Consider the following 14,294-nt stretch of genomic DNA (forward strand, 5'->3'; position numbering starts at 1 on the left):
GAAAAACTAGACGATAGAAGATTGGTAAAACTGCGAAATAGAGAGTCCATTGTAAGGCGTCCATACTGGAATCGATGCTATCGCCGATCCTGACGTAAACGCAGGGGTTCGATTTGCGAAAATCGAAGGAAACCAATTTTCCTCGACCGCAATCCCTAGCTCGATCTCGATCAGCTCGCTCCATTTCTCCTCTTCATTCTTGCTTAAGCTTCGATCTAATTGGAAAATCTTCACCGGCGAAGTAGTGCTTCCTCGTCGATCCTTGATCTTCAGAACAAATACCTCCTTCCAGCAACAGAAATTGCTCAGTGGAAGCCAGTATGTTGGAATTCCACTTTTGAAATTTCTCAGTTGTTTTCCTTTTCTGCTGAAAACGATAAGATCCACTACCAAAATTAAAGAAATAAGAAACAGCGACTACGGAATCTAGAACAGAAAGGCATGAACAACAACGAGGAAACTGAAAATTTGCAGTCGAATTTTGTATGCGATTTACTGATTACTTGATTTCATTATGCCGTCTACTCTCATCTACCATTAATGTGGGATTTAAGCTTCTAACGTACAAGAATTGAGCATTAAAGCAATTGATCTTATACTGGTTTTGAAGATTGAGTCAAGCCAGCAGCCCGGATTTGACATCATAGCCGAAACCTCTCTTCTGGTAAGCCTGCAATCTGCGCATGTTAAAAGGATCACCTATGGGGATAGGTACATGTATACATATAGAGTATGTATCCATATTAGAGAATGTCTCAATGTCTATATACACACGCCTATGTTAATATGGGTAGAATATGTAAAAAATAACAATTCAACATCAGGGGCATGCATCCAACCCAAAAACCCGACAACCCTGACCAACCCAACTCGAACTACAAGGGTTGGGTTGGGTTGGATTAGCTTTTCAGGTTGATTTGGATTCATTTTTCTTAACCTAAACTAATTCGGTTCAGTTTCGAGTTTATGGAACAAAACCCTCATATTGACTCGAGCCAAATAAAAATATATAAAATATACTAATAAGCTTACTGTAGTGATGAGTTTGTGTAATTTAAAACGCTCACATTTTCTGATAAATAAATAAATTTTAAAAAATATATATTTTTTTTAATTATGCAATAATGCCAGTAATGCAGCCATTAAAAAGCTGACTTTTCTTCTTTACTTTTTCTTATTCTATTTTTTTTTTCATTTTTTTAATTTTTAATTTTTTTTTTTTTTTACTTTTACATTTAAATGGTTTCATTTTCATAGGTTTTAGCATTGGAACGACTTTAAATGGTTTAGAACTTCGTGTCTAAGAAGTCAATATTGCTGAAGAAGTTGAGAGGAGTAGAGGTCTGTATCAACGATCAAGAGCAAGTTTGGAGCGTTTTTTAAAAATTCATAGAGGTGAGTAACCACTTTCTCCGAGTCCTAACTTTGTGTAGAGTGAACCAAATACTCTGAGGATAAATCCTAGACCTTATTGATTAAAATAATGGTTAAAACATTCCAATATGACCTTAATTTAGCACTCAGTGCATCGATTAGTCGATTATGCAAGACCTAGTAGATTAGTAGAAAAAGTGTCACCCTAATCTATCACTTGTCAATTTGTATAGTGTAAGTGCGGTCCCCTACCACTCAAGGCATAATTATCATTTGAGTTCATCTGGCGAAGCTTTAGTAGTCTTCACATTGATGTCATGAAAAGGGACGGTTTTCCCTCGGTACTACACATGTCATGATAGACCCATAAGCATAATCTAGAGGAATATGAGATATACGATAGTTAATAATGGGTCATGCGATCGAGCACGTATCAACATGGCTAAATCCCTAATAACATAATCAACATGCTCATAACGTATTACAAATTAAAACTTGTTCGGAAGCTCTAAACCTATGTCAATAATTTCCTTTTCTCTCGTAATTGCTCCGGTATTTTGTTTGTTTTTAAAGATTAAAGTTTTTTTTTTTTTTTTTGAATATTTTCTAAAATTCAAAAATATTTTTGAAATAAAAATATTAATGATTTTGATAAAAGTATTTTGTAAATTTTTTTTGAAAGTTTAAAATTGAAATAAAATGTTTATAGAATATTTTTATTAATTTAAATAGAGAAAACTTTTATTAGACATGAATTAAATTTGGAGGGGTAAGAAATAAAATTATTATATATAAATATAAAAATAAAGAGAAATTGGCGTGGGACACGTGTACCCCAGAAAAGGGGTATGTGGAGGGTAAGTTGAAGAGTCCAGAAACTACAAAACTAAAATAGAATTTGAAGAAACGAAGCAGCCATTTTGCCGTTGAATTCAAATCACCAAAAAGGAAAGGTGTAATTTTGTAAATAAATAACTCATTAAAATGTGGGCCCCCCCCCTATCCGCTCATATTATTATTATTATTATTTTCTTTTATTTCCCTCCTTTTGACATGTTTGCCCTTCTTGATTCTTTTTAATTATATATAAAAATAATTGAATATTTTACCTTTTAAAGACGATAAATACTTTAATTTCTATAAATTATACCAAATCTAAATATTTACCAGTTACATTAATACATTTCCAACTTTTTAAAAATTTAAAATATATCCGTAAATTTCAAAAATAACATTAACCCTCGTTTAATTTTTTTTAAATTATCTATCAACAGTTTATCAATTATTTCCGAGCTTTTTAATGTTACTTCTATAAAAGTTTTATATGTATTTTAGGAATGTGGTTTTTGAACTTTTTAAAATGTATTTTTTATGCACTTATGAAAGTTCAAGGGTATTTTTCAAATAAAATATTAATAATTTTCATTCAAAACGACCGAGAAAATATATTTTGAACTTTTTTTTATTAGTTTAAGAGTATATTTTTAGATTTTTTATTATTTATTTTATAAGTTTGATGGTATTATTGAAACTTTTGAAAGTTGATATGAAAAATTTAATATGGGTCCAAATAGCTTATTACTGGAACTTTAAACAAATATTAATATAGAAAATTTGACTTTGACTAAAATTATTCCTTTTTTATTTCTTGATTGGTAATATGAACTAAAATAGAATCTCGAAAATTTATAATGGGAATAATTATTTTTTTTTTAATTTATTGATTTTAAGAAAAATAAAAGTACAATAATGGAGTATCTTAATTATTCGATAGAATATGTATTTTGAGAAATTAAAGGAGATTATCAAAATACTTTTAAATTTTTAAAATTGGAAGGTAATTAGATTTTTTTATGTATATATTAATAGTAAAAGAAATTAATTTTTTTATATAAAAGTTAAGAAGGTTAATGCTATTAATAAATATCAATAAATTTTAAAAAATAACTTTAAAAATTTGGAATATAATAAAACTTTTTTAATGATATATTATATTATTAAAAGTTGAATATAAAAGTAGAATATTTTGAGAGGAAACCACGTCCTTCTCTCTCCTCTGACTTGAAGAGAGAGAGAGAGAGAGAGAGAGAGACGACATGGCGTTGACCTGCCCCTTGTGTTGACGGGTCTGTTTCCCTTCCCCCTTTGTCTTCTCGGTCTTTAAATGCAACGACGGTATTTGTCCTCTGTACTTAATATCATGTAAGGAGTCACAACACCAATTTCAATTTTCTTTTCCCTTTTTTTTTAATTATTATAAATTAAATTCCAGTGAAGAACAAACACCCAATTTCTCTGATCTTTAATTCATATTTGCTGGGATAGAGCATTCTGAAGAAGAAGAAGAAGAAGAAAGACGAAATGGAGGTCCGTTCTGAGGAGGCGATCCGCCAGCTTCAAGCTTTGATGGATCACGGTTAGCGCCTAATTTTTCTTTCTTCTTCTCTACTCTTTTAACTTTTCTTCTTCTTAAACCTTGTGCTTCCTTTTTCTCTTTCTTTTTTCAATCGGGTTTTTGTTTAATGCCAGTTGAGGAGCGATTGATGTGCACTTTTCAGGTTCGCATTCTCTTTTTCCCCTGTTTTTTGGTCCGATCTGTGTGTGTTTTGCGAGTTTCAACTGCTTCATTCGTGCTTTGGTTCTTAGTTTGCTTCTTGTTATTGAAGTGGGTTTCTGCTTCCCCCTCCCCCAAGTTTCAATCATCCTCGCCTGGAATTTGTTGTTTTGAGAGATTTATGACTCTGTTCTTACCTTTTTTCGTGATTCGAACGGTTCAAGTCATTCATGTGGAAGATTCAAGAAATTGGGGTCTAGGGTTGGGTAAATTGTGGGATGAAACTCAAACAGTTAATCAGCCTGATGAACTTATCCTGTTTTAAATGGATTTCAGATATGAGTTTTCCTTTTCTTCTCAGGATGACTGGTTTGTGTTTATTAAGCTATTTTATCAAGTATAAACAGCTCAGAATGATCTCTATGTATGGTTGTAGAATGTTCATCAAGGCTATCTAGCTGAAACTTTAGAGCGATTTCTGAAGGCGCGAGATTGGAATGTTAGCAAAGCCTACAAAATGGTTAGACATGGTTTACTATTATTCTTACAGTTTGAATCCATATTTTGTGTTCATCTTGATGTACTTTTATGATATTGCAGCTGCTAGATTGCTTAAACTGGCGAGTAGACAATGAAATCGACATGATGTTAACAGTAAGTGTTTATCCTGCTTAGCTGTTGAACTTTTCCCCACGATCGGCTGTCCCCCGAGTTCTTGTTGTATTCATCAATTGCTCTTTGTCTTCAGAAACCCATAATTCCTGTTGACGTTTACAGAGCGGTTCGTGATTCTCAGCTCATAGGACTTTCAGGTTATTCAAGAGAGGTGCATACTAAAGTTCCTTCTTGTTCTGAAAACTTACCGAGTTAAGTTAGAGCACGCGATTGAAATATCGAAAACTAGAGAAAATGAATGAAAGCGACCATCCAGGAAACTTGATGTGATCTCCATGAATGTCGATTATTAGTATTGAAAAAGCTTACCAATGAAAGGAAGTTAGCCTATAAATTAAATCACTAACCAACTCAACTAAAAGTTACAAATAACTACAACACTTTTCGTCCTTGCTCGTTCATACTTTTTCGTTTCTATGAGTCATTTTCTGCTCGTTTCCTATAGGGCCTACCAGTCTTTGCCATTGGTGTTGGACTCGGCACATTTGATAAAGCATCTGTGAGTACTGTTATGGAATATATAGTTTTGTGCTGATAAACCATCTTCTGCATAGTAAGAAGTGTCATATTCGGGTTCTTATTCTTCATTTGTTTCTGTTTCAGGTTAACTACTATGTTCAGTCACACATTCAAATAAATGAATATCGGGATCGCGTAATCTTGGTGAGCTATAGTGTTATGAATCTTATCTATTCTCCCTCAGGCACTGCTTCCCTGTATTGACCTTTATACTTTTTTGTAGCCTTCTGCGTCGAAAAAGTATGGGCGGCCTATTACAACTTGTGTTAAGGTATTAGATATGACCGGTTTAAAGCTATCATCACTGAGCCAAATTAAGGTAAAAACACGTTAACGTAGTCAGGTTCAAGCTTATTTTTCCTTTGGAACGATGACTCAGAGTTCGGAAAGAGCTTTCTTGATTGCCTGATTTGATTCTTCGTGGAACTTGTGAATTCTTTGATTTTCAGCTGCTATTTGCACTCCCATTTTGCAGTTATTGACAATCATATCAACCATCGACGACTTGAACTACCCGGAGAAGACAAATACATATTTCATAGTAAACGCCCCTTACATATTTTCATCTTGTTGGAAGGTAAGTGGATATATAGTTGGTCCGTGAAATTTTGCTTCCGAGTTTTTAGCACAACTCCTAGGAATTAACTTTTAAACAAAAAAGGTATCTCACGTTTGGGTGTGATTTGTATCTCTTGTAGGTAGTCAAGCCTCTCTTGCAGGAGAGAACTAGGAAAAAAATACAAGTTTTATCAGGCAGTGGAAGAGATGAACTGCTGAAGGTAAGTTGATTTTGATCATTGCTAATGGAAGTACAAATTTCTCATGTTCGATATAATATAGATTTAATTTCGATGAAAACGAACTGGGTTCGAATTATATACTGCCTATGTGATTCAATGTCTTTGATTCATTATCCTTAAATTACAAGGAGGTCGGATTTTATGCTTTTTATAGATAATGGACTATTCGTCTCTCCCACATTTCTGCAAAAGAGAAGGCTCGGGATCATCGCGTCATTCATCTGATGGAGATGAAAATTGCTACTCTTTGGATCATCCCTTCCATCAACAACTCTACAACTACATCAAGCAACAAGCGGTGCAGGAATCTTCGAGACCGATCAAACAGGGATCTGTTCATGTAAGTCTACCTGAACCACCTGCAGATGGAGCTGAAATTGTTAAAACCATTGAGTTAGAGTTGCACAAGTAGGGGAATAGATTAGGCAGCCTAAAAATATGAAAACCAAGGTAATAGAGATGACGACTCACGGCTTGAAGCAACAGAAACCTAACTCTATGCATTTCAACAAGACGTTGATGGCTGCTAACTCTATGCATTTCAACAAGACGTTGATGGCTGCAGGACCGAAGTTCATTTTGGAAGCCCTGCCTACGACATTAACACGACATGGCTAATGTACTACTATCCCAAGAAAAAATCCAGGTTTAAGATAATATATTGTGTGTAATTTCACATATAGGCTGACTAAGTAGGATTGTCCTCTAGTCATTGTTCTTTAGTTAGCTCCCTGTTGCGCAGACCATTTCATATATACTGAAATGCACGGTTTCTATTGATATAATAAATATCTTCTCCACATCTTGATTTGTTTCACAGATATCCAGATTTGTTTCACAGATATCCAGATTTGTTTCACAGATATCCCACATTTGTTTCACAGATATCCCACATTTGTTTCACAGATATCCCACATTGGTTGGAGAGGAGAACAAAACATGTTTTATAAGGGGTGTGGAAACCTTTCCTTAGCAAGTGTTTTAAAGCCACCTTGAGGGAAAGCCCAAAAGGGAAAGTGGGCTTGGTCCGTTACAGTTTCCTTTTTTTTTTAAAGCTCTTTTAGCTCAAATTTGACCGTGTTTTCCTGTTGGTAGATCAAAATATGTTATTGGGCATAGATTGGTGGAGTTTGCAACTTGAGTAGAACATGAAGCTTCAGATTTTGTTTGTTGGGTTCTGTTTCTTTCTCCCCATCCCTTTAGAATGTCAAGAATATATTTGCTTAAATGTGCACCTTCAATGTCTTTCATTTTACAGCCATTGATGCGTGAATATACACAAAGCTTGTCGAAAGATATAAAATAGGGGCAATGCTTAAATCTATGCCAACCATTTTTGATGATGATGGCAAAATGTGACTTGCTTCTATTCCTAGAAGAATCCAACGTTTTCGATCATTCAACGAGATGCTCTGAAATCATCAGGTTTGGCTTTAGATTCTGCAGCTGCTTTGACCATTTTTAGAGTTGAAATTCTACTTTTTGTAGCACTTTTTTGGTTTTGAAAGCTAGAAATGAATATGTCAAGAAGTAACTTGAGGTGCCATCTTTTGTTCCTCTTGTCGCCAACGCTGGAGTTCGCCTTCTATCACCATTTTTGCTGACTCAGCCATCTCTGCACCCTTTAACGCCATATTTGTTGCTATCTTGATCTCCTCGATCGCTTTCAAGTTAGCCTCTAGCTTTTTCATTGCTTCATTTTGCCTTGCAGTGATTACCTCGACCTCGGCCATGCTGTTTGCCTCTTCCTTTTCTGCCAATATTTTCGATTCTTTCACCCTTCTGCTCAACGATTCGAACTCGTCCACTGTTATTTTGATTTCGGTCGATTTATCGCTTTGTTTTGCATCTATACTCTTCATCTCATCCAGAGCTTTCTTCTCTGCTGTTTTTGCTTCTTCAGCCTCTTTCTGTACAATCTGTAGTTTGCTTTCTGCTTCCTGTATGAAGCTTCTGCTATCGTCTGCTATTCGCTTAAGCTCGGCTGCTTCTCGCTTCATCTCTAGAGCTTCTTGCTTTGCTATTTTAGCTTCAGATAGAAGTTGTTGAAGCTTCAAGCTCTGTTGTCTTCTGTCTTCTAACATCTTTTCTTCTCTATCAAGCTTATTATTCAGCCCCTCTCTCTCCCTCTTCACAGTCTCCACTTCTCGTCTCAATGAACTAACGAAGCTCCGAAGAGAGCTTTCTTGTTCGGAAACTTGTTGCAGAGTCCGAGCAGCTTCGTTAAGCTCGACCGTCAAGGCTCTCACAGTTTTCATTTCAGAAGCATGGATTTTCTTCATCTTCTCCTGCAGAACTTCGATCTCTGCTGTAGTTTCTTTAAGCTTTTCCTCAAGAGAATTGGTCATTTGTGGATTGATTTCATTCTTAAGAATCATCAAATTCCTCTCTGCTTCTTCTTTAGCAGTCTTGTACTCGTTGAAATACACTTCTTTCTCTGTCAGAATCTTAACATGGTCTTCTTGTGCCTCGATTGAAACCTGCTTTAGCTGTTCGATTTCTTGCTGCGTTTCAGCAATTTGCTTTGAAAGTTCAACCAACCGATCGCTGTTGAGTTTCGCCGATCGTTGCGCCTCAGCAGCTAGCTGTAACGCAGCTAACTTCCCCTCCAATGCTGCATCAAAATCCTGGCGGATTTTCGTTAACTCCTGCTTCGAAGCATCGAGTTCAGCTACGATGATCGCGTACTCAGTTCTCGCATAATCAAGCTCCTGTTTCCAAGCGCAGCCACTGCTAGTGTCTGGTGGTTTACTGGTCTCGAGCTTCTTGGATTGGAGTTCAACAACTTCAGCAGCGTCCATTGTAGTTTTCATCGACTTGTTGACAGAAGAAAGCTTCGTAGTGAGATCTTCCAGTGTTCGTTTGGCGGTTTGGAGCTCGGAAAGTGCTTTAGATTTAGTCGCTTCGGAACTCTGAAGCTGTTGCTTGATCTTGCTAAGCTCCCTCTGAGCCAAAAGAAAGTCTGTTTCATTTTCCAATACATCCTGTTTGGAAGATGATACAAAATTCTATTAGGATCATCCAAATTCATCATTGTTCTTCAACATTCTTCAAATAAGCTTATAAAAAAAAACAAGAAAAACCTCAGATGAAAGCTGTTTAGCCCTTCTAATGGTGCGCTTGTCCTTGGAAGAAACAGCAACCTCTCCAAACAAACTAACAGCTGCTTTCACAGATTGAAATGGTGCTCTTGTATCAATCTCCCCAACCTCTGTCTTTGAAGACCCTTTTGGTTGTTCTTTGATTCGAATGTTCGCCATCGCCATCTTCTATCTCTATATAATACTCCTCCTCGAGATCTTTTAACCTGCAAATTTACGAGGGACGAGGATAAGAATACCCAGAACAATGAACCTATGAACCTATGATCTGATAGACGAAGACAATCTCACCGAGATTTATAGTGATTGTGCCATGTCCGAACCCGAATCCGTTGTTGAAATCTTCGTGTTGTTTAGTTTGAAATATAAGAATTTGAGGAAGGAACATGATTGATTATATTGGTTGGAGAGCTTTCCTCAGGTTCTTAGGTGCAGATAACACCCAATAACAAGAAAAAAACTCACTATAAATAATTAGGCAAACAAGAAAACAAGTTTTAAAGACTTTAGTCAAGAGTGTCCTATTGGGAGGCCAATGCTCCCTTCGTTTCTCCTTCTTGTTGGATGATTAAGAAGCTTAAAATAACTCACAAATTCCTACAAACTCTCCATTACCACAAATTTGTCTATGATTCTAAACCCCTCTTTACCTGTCGACCCTTAATTAGCCAAGTGATTTTGTGGTTCATAATCGTTCATAAACATATTTTTGACTCATTTCAAACCATTTTAACTAAAAAAAATAAACCCTTTAATGCTTAAGTTCTTCCTAAAAGAAGCAAAAAAAATAAATAAATTATATTCTTGATAATGAAGTAAAATAACATAAATCAAAATGAATGAATCCAACCACTGATCCTTTGTATGCATCCAAATGAGTGATTACAAGAAGTCGATTTGTTAAATTACGTTTCGTATGAAAAAGAAATGTTTGGGACTAAACTTTAAGATCTATAGCTCTTAATGAACTTATATAGGGTACTAAACTGTAATTACTCATCGCATGATGTAATTGATTGTTTTTCTACTGCTTGTACATAATCGTGTTGAAATGAAGGACGAGAATTTGTGTATCTGTGCTCTAGGTTCTTGATGAATGTTATCACCTTGTAGAGTATGTGTGACTGTATGCATGATTTATTGTACAATAACTCCAAGTGATTAAATGTGTGATTCTCCCTTTGGAGCGTAATTAGTTGAGAGTGTGAGTATCAATTTGGATAGACAATGACCTAGGAGAGAACACCTCAAGTAGTCCAAGCACATTAAAATGTAAGAGACTATTATAGAGGGTAGCCCTAATGCTCCCGGCCGAACTAGATTCGAGGATTCGAAACTGAGAAAAGCTAGAGATGTCAATCAATGTCAAGACCACCAAACTTGCCTAGGGACCTAAAACGCCACCACGACAACCCCAGTAGACAAAGGTAACCTAGGCTGATGGTAGTTGGTACAGTGTCGGCAGAACTTCCACTTTCCTTTTCACTCTGGTACGATACTGTTGAGCTTCGTAAGGCTGGTTAGGGACGTGTGACTTGATAGTTTGTTTAACCTTTATTTTTGTTTAATTCTGAATAAAATCAAGCAATGGTTCTGCTACATGAGTAAAACGTCCCTTCCCTTATGTTGGTATTTTAAACTTAAGAGAATCTTGAAGTACCTTCTAGCACAACTCTCCTTCTCCAATCCCTTCGGAATTTTATTTCAAGAAGCTCCCATAAGCCTTGGTCTTGTGTTTTAGTCATATCGAGGAAGACTTTATGGAAGAGATTCATCCATTAGAGGAGTGGAGCAAGTAGATTAAAGCCCCGCCAAAACTTTCTCTATATTTCTTCCAGGCATATTTGTTTAACCTTTAATTTGGTTTAATTCTAAATAAAATCAAAGCTGATTCCAATGCTTCCACTACCTGAGTAAATCGTCAATTCCTTTTAGTTGGTGTTTTAAACCTAAGAGAATGTCGGGAACCTTCTAGCACAATAAGAAAAATAAAAAGGGAAATAAAAAAACGGAAGATAAGAAAAATTTAGAATCTCACGAGTTTGATTTAAAAGAAAAAAAAAGTGAAAATTCTGAACAATTTTATCACTGAATACTTAAGTGAAAGTACATTTTAAAAGCATTGCCTAAGAGAGATATATATGGTTAAGTGTACTATATATGATTTTATCAAATATAACCATCTATGTGATGATGTTAATATAACACATGCAAAAGCAATTTGGATTTTAGGCACTTTTAGAACATCAATTATAGTAAATAACTAGCATGTTCATAAGTATTAAAACTTAATGAGTTTGAGTACTAACCTTTTGTAGTTCAAATTTCTTTTTCCTCACGAACCGGTTTCGAACCACCACTAGTGTCTTCTCCACTATCCTCAGGCCTTAGAACGGGATTGTGGAATCCGGTGAGTGACTAAACTTGGGAGAGATTTAGTATATACGAAGAGAGAGTTTGTGAGAGTTTTTCTCAAGGTTTTTCCAATGAAGAAGTTTCATGTACCTTGATCACTCTATTTATAGAGTCATGTTTGCATGTTCATGTAAATTTGAGATCACCAAATTTTGATACTCACAATTCCACTCAAATGTTTGGGATTATGTGGCAAGCATGCAAGGTTGAGTTAACCAAATTTTGACACTCAAAATTCACTCAAATTTGTGGGGTTGGGGTTTATTTCGCAAGCATGCAAGTTTGTTTAAACAAAATTTTGACACCTCAAAATTCCACTAACTCAAACATGTATTTTTTCATTAAATGAAGTCAACATTTTGACTTTCTTCATTTTAATTCAACAATTAATTTCAAATTAAAGTAATATTAAATATTAATTAAACTATTTAATTAATATTTAATATTAATTCAAATGCCAATCCCAATGACAAATATTTGATTAAAATATTAAATCTTATTTAAATATATCATATTCTCTCTTTTTGTTTAATTTGTAAATAAAACAAAAATGCGGTCAAATATATCGTATATATGAAGCGCATTTTCCATAATTTGAATTCGAACACTTCGAACTCACTCGTCACACTGTTCTAAGGTTTAGTCCGATATGAGCTAGGAGAGGGACCTAATGGGCCTATATATCATGGGCTCCAACTATCCAAGATTAAGCGGTTAAACTCATTAACCTTATTAATCAACACTTGTTAACTACTAGGACACTCCATTATAGCCTAGTAGTTGCACTCTCCTCACTATAGATATATTTCTATCCATTTGATATAACCATGATTAGTAAGTCGATCCTTCACAGGTTGTTCATAACTAGAGCTGGGTCAATTAACCATTTTACCCATGAAGTTACTCTTTGTTCCTTATGTCCACTGATCCTCTAATGAACAATTGGTTCGTGGTCCAACCATTAAACCGAATCCCTCTCAAGTCAATGAGAGAGTGGGGCCCCTTGTTCAAGACCTAGAGTGAGTACTTAAGGGAACTACCTCTCTTCTATTCCTAAAAGTGGGTAGGAGCGAATTTCATCTTGCACCCCACATCCCCAACCATTCACCCAATCTTACCCCTAAAATGGGAGACCTATTGAGTCGGCGAACTCGAGCCACTCTCACCCATGCAAATCTAAGGATAATTTCGAATAAATAGGAGTTCATGGTTAGCTCAGGATTAAGATCGAGTTACCTAGGTCATTGAATGAAAAGAAAATCAGTCTCAACAGTAAATGACATTATAAAGTGAGAGTGATTTTTTTCATGGTCCGATCTTATGCAATACTCATTGCATAGGACGCCTTCAGTCACATGTCTCCGCATGTACAATTTAGTGATCACATTGTTTATGTTATATACAAAAGTGGGCCGCATCCATAGTGTCCCTAGGATAAGGTACTCAGTCTTATCCCTATACTATAGATCATTTTGACTATATACTTGAACTTGATCCACTCTTATGTCTCTAGATATAGTTAAAGTAATCATACTATAGCCAGAGTATTCCTAGTTTATTAGATTTAGATTAACGATCGTAAAATTCACTTTATTCAATAACAATCTTTGCTGAATAAACATGAATAATAACTTTATTGAAAATAAAATATGTTTTTATTTACAAACTATGAGTTTTAGAACATAAAACCCAACACTATTATATATAACTATCTATCATATATATCTTTACAAGCTTTTTATTATGAACAATCGTTTACTATATATTTTCCATATATAACTTTACTATGCATAACAATTGAATTAGTTATAAATAGGCCGCAAGCTCCATAACCCAACAATTCTCCCACTTGGAGGCTGATCCAGTCAACCAAAAATTTCATTCTCAAACCACCATTAATATCTTCACTGCACTATACCAATTGAGACTTTGCACAACCTCATTTTTTTCAACATCAACACATTTTGTCAACATGTTTTCTGGATTCTTTGACCCTCTATCTTCTCCAAATATATCACCATCTTCCACTAACCTGCGAGTGAAATGGTATCGTTTTCTGATGTGTTTTGTCTTTGATAGACCGGGTTCTTTACCAACTGTATGACACTTTGACTATCTACATGAAGAATCTTCTCATGTTGCTTCTTGCCTAATTCTTTACATAGTCTATCATCAGTATCATTTCCTTTTCTGTTTAAGCTATTGCCACGTACTCAGCCTCAGTAGATGAAGAAGCAACACAAATCTGAAGTCTAGACATCCAACTCATCTCATCATCCACAACTTGCTCCCACTTGGTTGTATCCTCCAATTGTAAGGCATCACTAAAGGGCTTTGGTTTCTCTTCATCAGTCAACAACATATAGTGTAATGAAGGTACATACCTATGTAATACTCTGAGACTTCTGGTTGATCCTCTCAACACTTGCTTAGGTGTCACTTGCTCCACCTCTAGAACCTCAGCAATAGTCTTAGAAGTTTCTTGAGTATTTACTACAACATCACTATGTGAATTGTTATGTAGCTCAACTTCAACTCTCACTTGCTTTGTTGTCCCAGAACCTTTCTTGTCTTTGTCCTTGTGCATGACATTTTCGTCAAAAGTAACGTTATAGTGTCTCAAGATTTTTTTTTGTTCTTGATGTCCCAAAACTTGTTCCCAAACATATGAGAATCATGGCCTATGAAGTAGCACTTCATAGCCTTAACATCAAGCTTGTAACTCTCTTTGGATCAACACGAGCATATGCAGTGCAACCAAAAGTTCTCAAGTGAGAGGATTTGAGTTCTTTTCCTATCCATACCTCTTTTGGCAACTTGAACCGCAAGGGTACTAACGACCCTCTATTTATCAAG

The 14,294-nt window shown here is 35.4% G+C and overlaps 2 protein-coding genes across 4 annotated transcripts; one reads left to right on the plus strand and one right to left on the minus strand.

The window, feature by feature from the left end:
* Nucleotides 1-3,556: 3,556 nt before the first annotated feature.
* LOC111466599 (phosphatidylinositol/phosphatidylcholine transfer protein SFH11-like) lies at nucleotides 3,557-6,726 on the plus strand. 3 transcript variants are annotated; one of them, XR_002714402.1, is made up of 12 exons: nucleotides 3,558-3,790; nucleotides 3,904-3,932; nucleotides 4,365-4,448; nucleotides 4,529-4,582; nucleotides 4,677-4,754; nucleotides 5,049-5,102; nucleotides 5,207-5,266; nucleotides 5,346-5,441; nucleotides 5,598-5,699; nucleotides 5,821-5,901; nucleotides 6,077-6,412; nucleotides 6,449-6,726. XR_002714402.1 is itself a non-coding variant. In XM_023111327.1 (11 exons), exons 1-11 carry the CDS (start codon nucleotides 3,736-3,738, stop codon nucleotides 6,332-6,334), a joined length of 903 nt encoding a protein of 300 aa, XP_022967095.1. In that variant the 5' UTR covers nucleotides 3,557-3,735; the 3' UTR covers nucleotides 6,335-6,726. The 3 variants fall into 3 exon arrangements, 2 of the variants coding, with proteins under 2 accessions (XP_022967095.1, XP_022967094.1); XM_023111327.1 differs by having other exon boundaries at nucleotides 3,557-3,790; nucleotides 5,346-5,393; nucleotides 6,077-6,726; XM_023111326.1 differs by having other exon boundaries at nucleotides 6,077-6,726.
* Nucleotides 6,727-6,980: 254 nt separating this feature from the next.
* LOC111466581 (WEB family protein At1g12150-like) lies at nucleotides 6,981-9,485 on the minus strand. The gene is made up of 3 exons (XM_023111301.1): nucleotides 9,315-9,485; nucleotides 9,006-9,229; nucleotides 6,981-8,906 (listed from the first exon to the last, which is right to left on the minus strand). The coding sequence occupies exons 2-3, from the start codon at nucleotides 9,186-9,188 to the stop codon at nucleotides 7,446-7,448; spliced, it is 1,644 nt and encodes a 547-aa protein (XP_022967069.1). The 5' UTR covers nucleotides 9,189-9,229; nucleotides 9,315-9,485; the 3' UTR covers nucleotides 6,981-7,445.
* Nucleotides 9,486-14,294: the final 4,809 nt, after the last annotated feature.

The sequence above is a fragment of the Cucurbita maxima genome, unplaced genomic scaffold, assembly GCF_002738345.1.
Source record: "Cucurbita maxima cultivar Rimu unplaced genomic scaffold, Cmax_1.0 Cma_Scf00031, whole genome shotgun sequence".
Taxonomy (NCBI): Eukaryota; Viridiplantae; Streptophyta; class Magnoliopsida; order Cucurbitales; family Cucurbitaceae; genus Cucurbita; species Cucurbita maxima.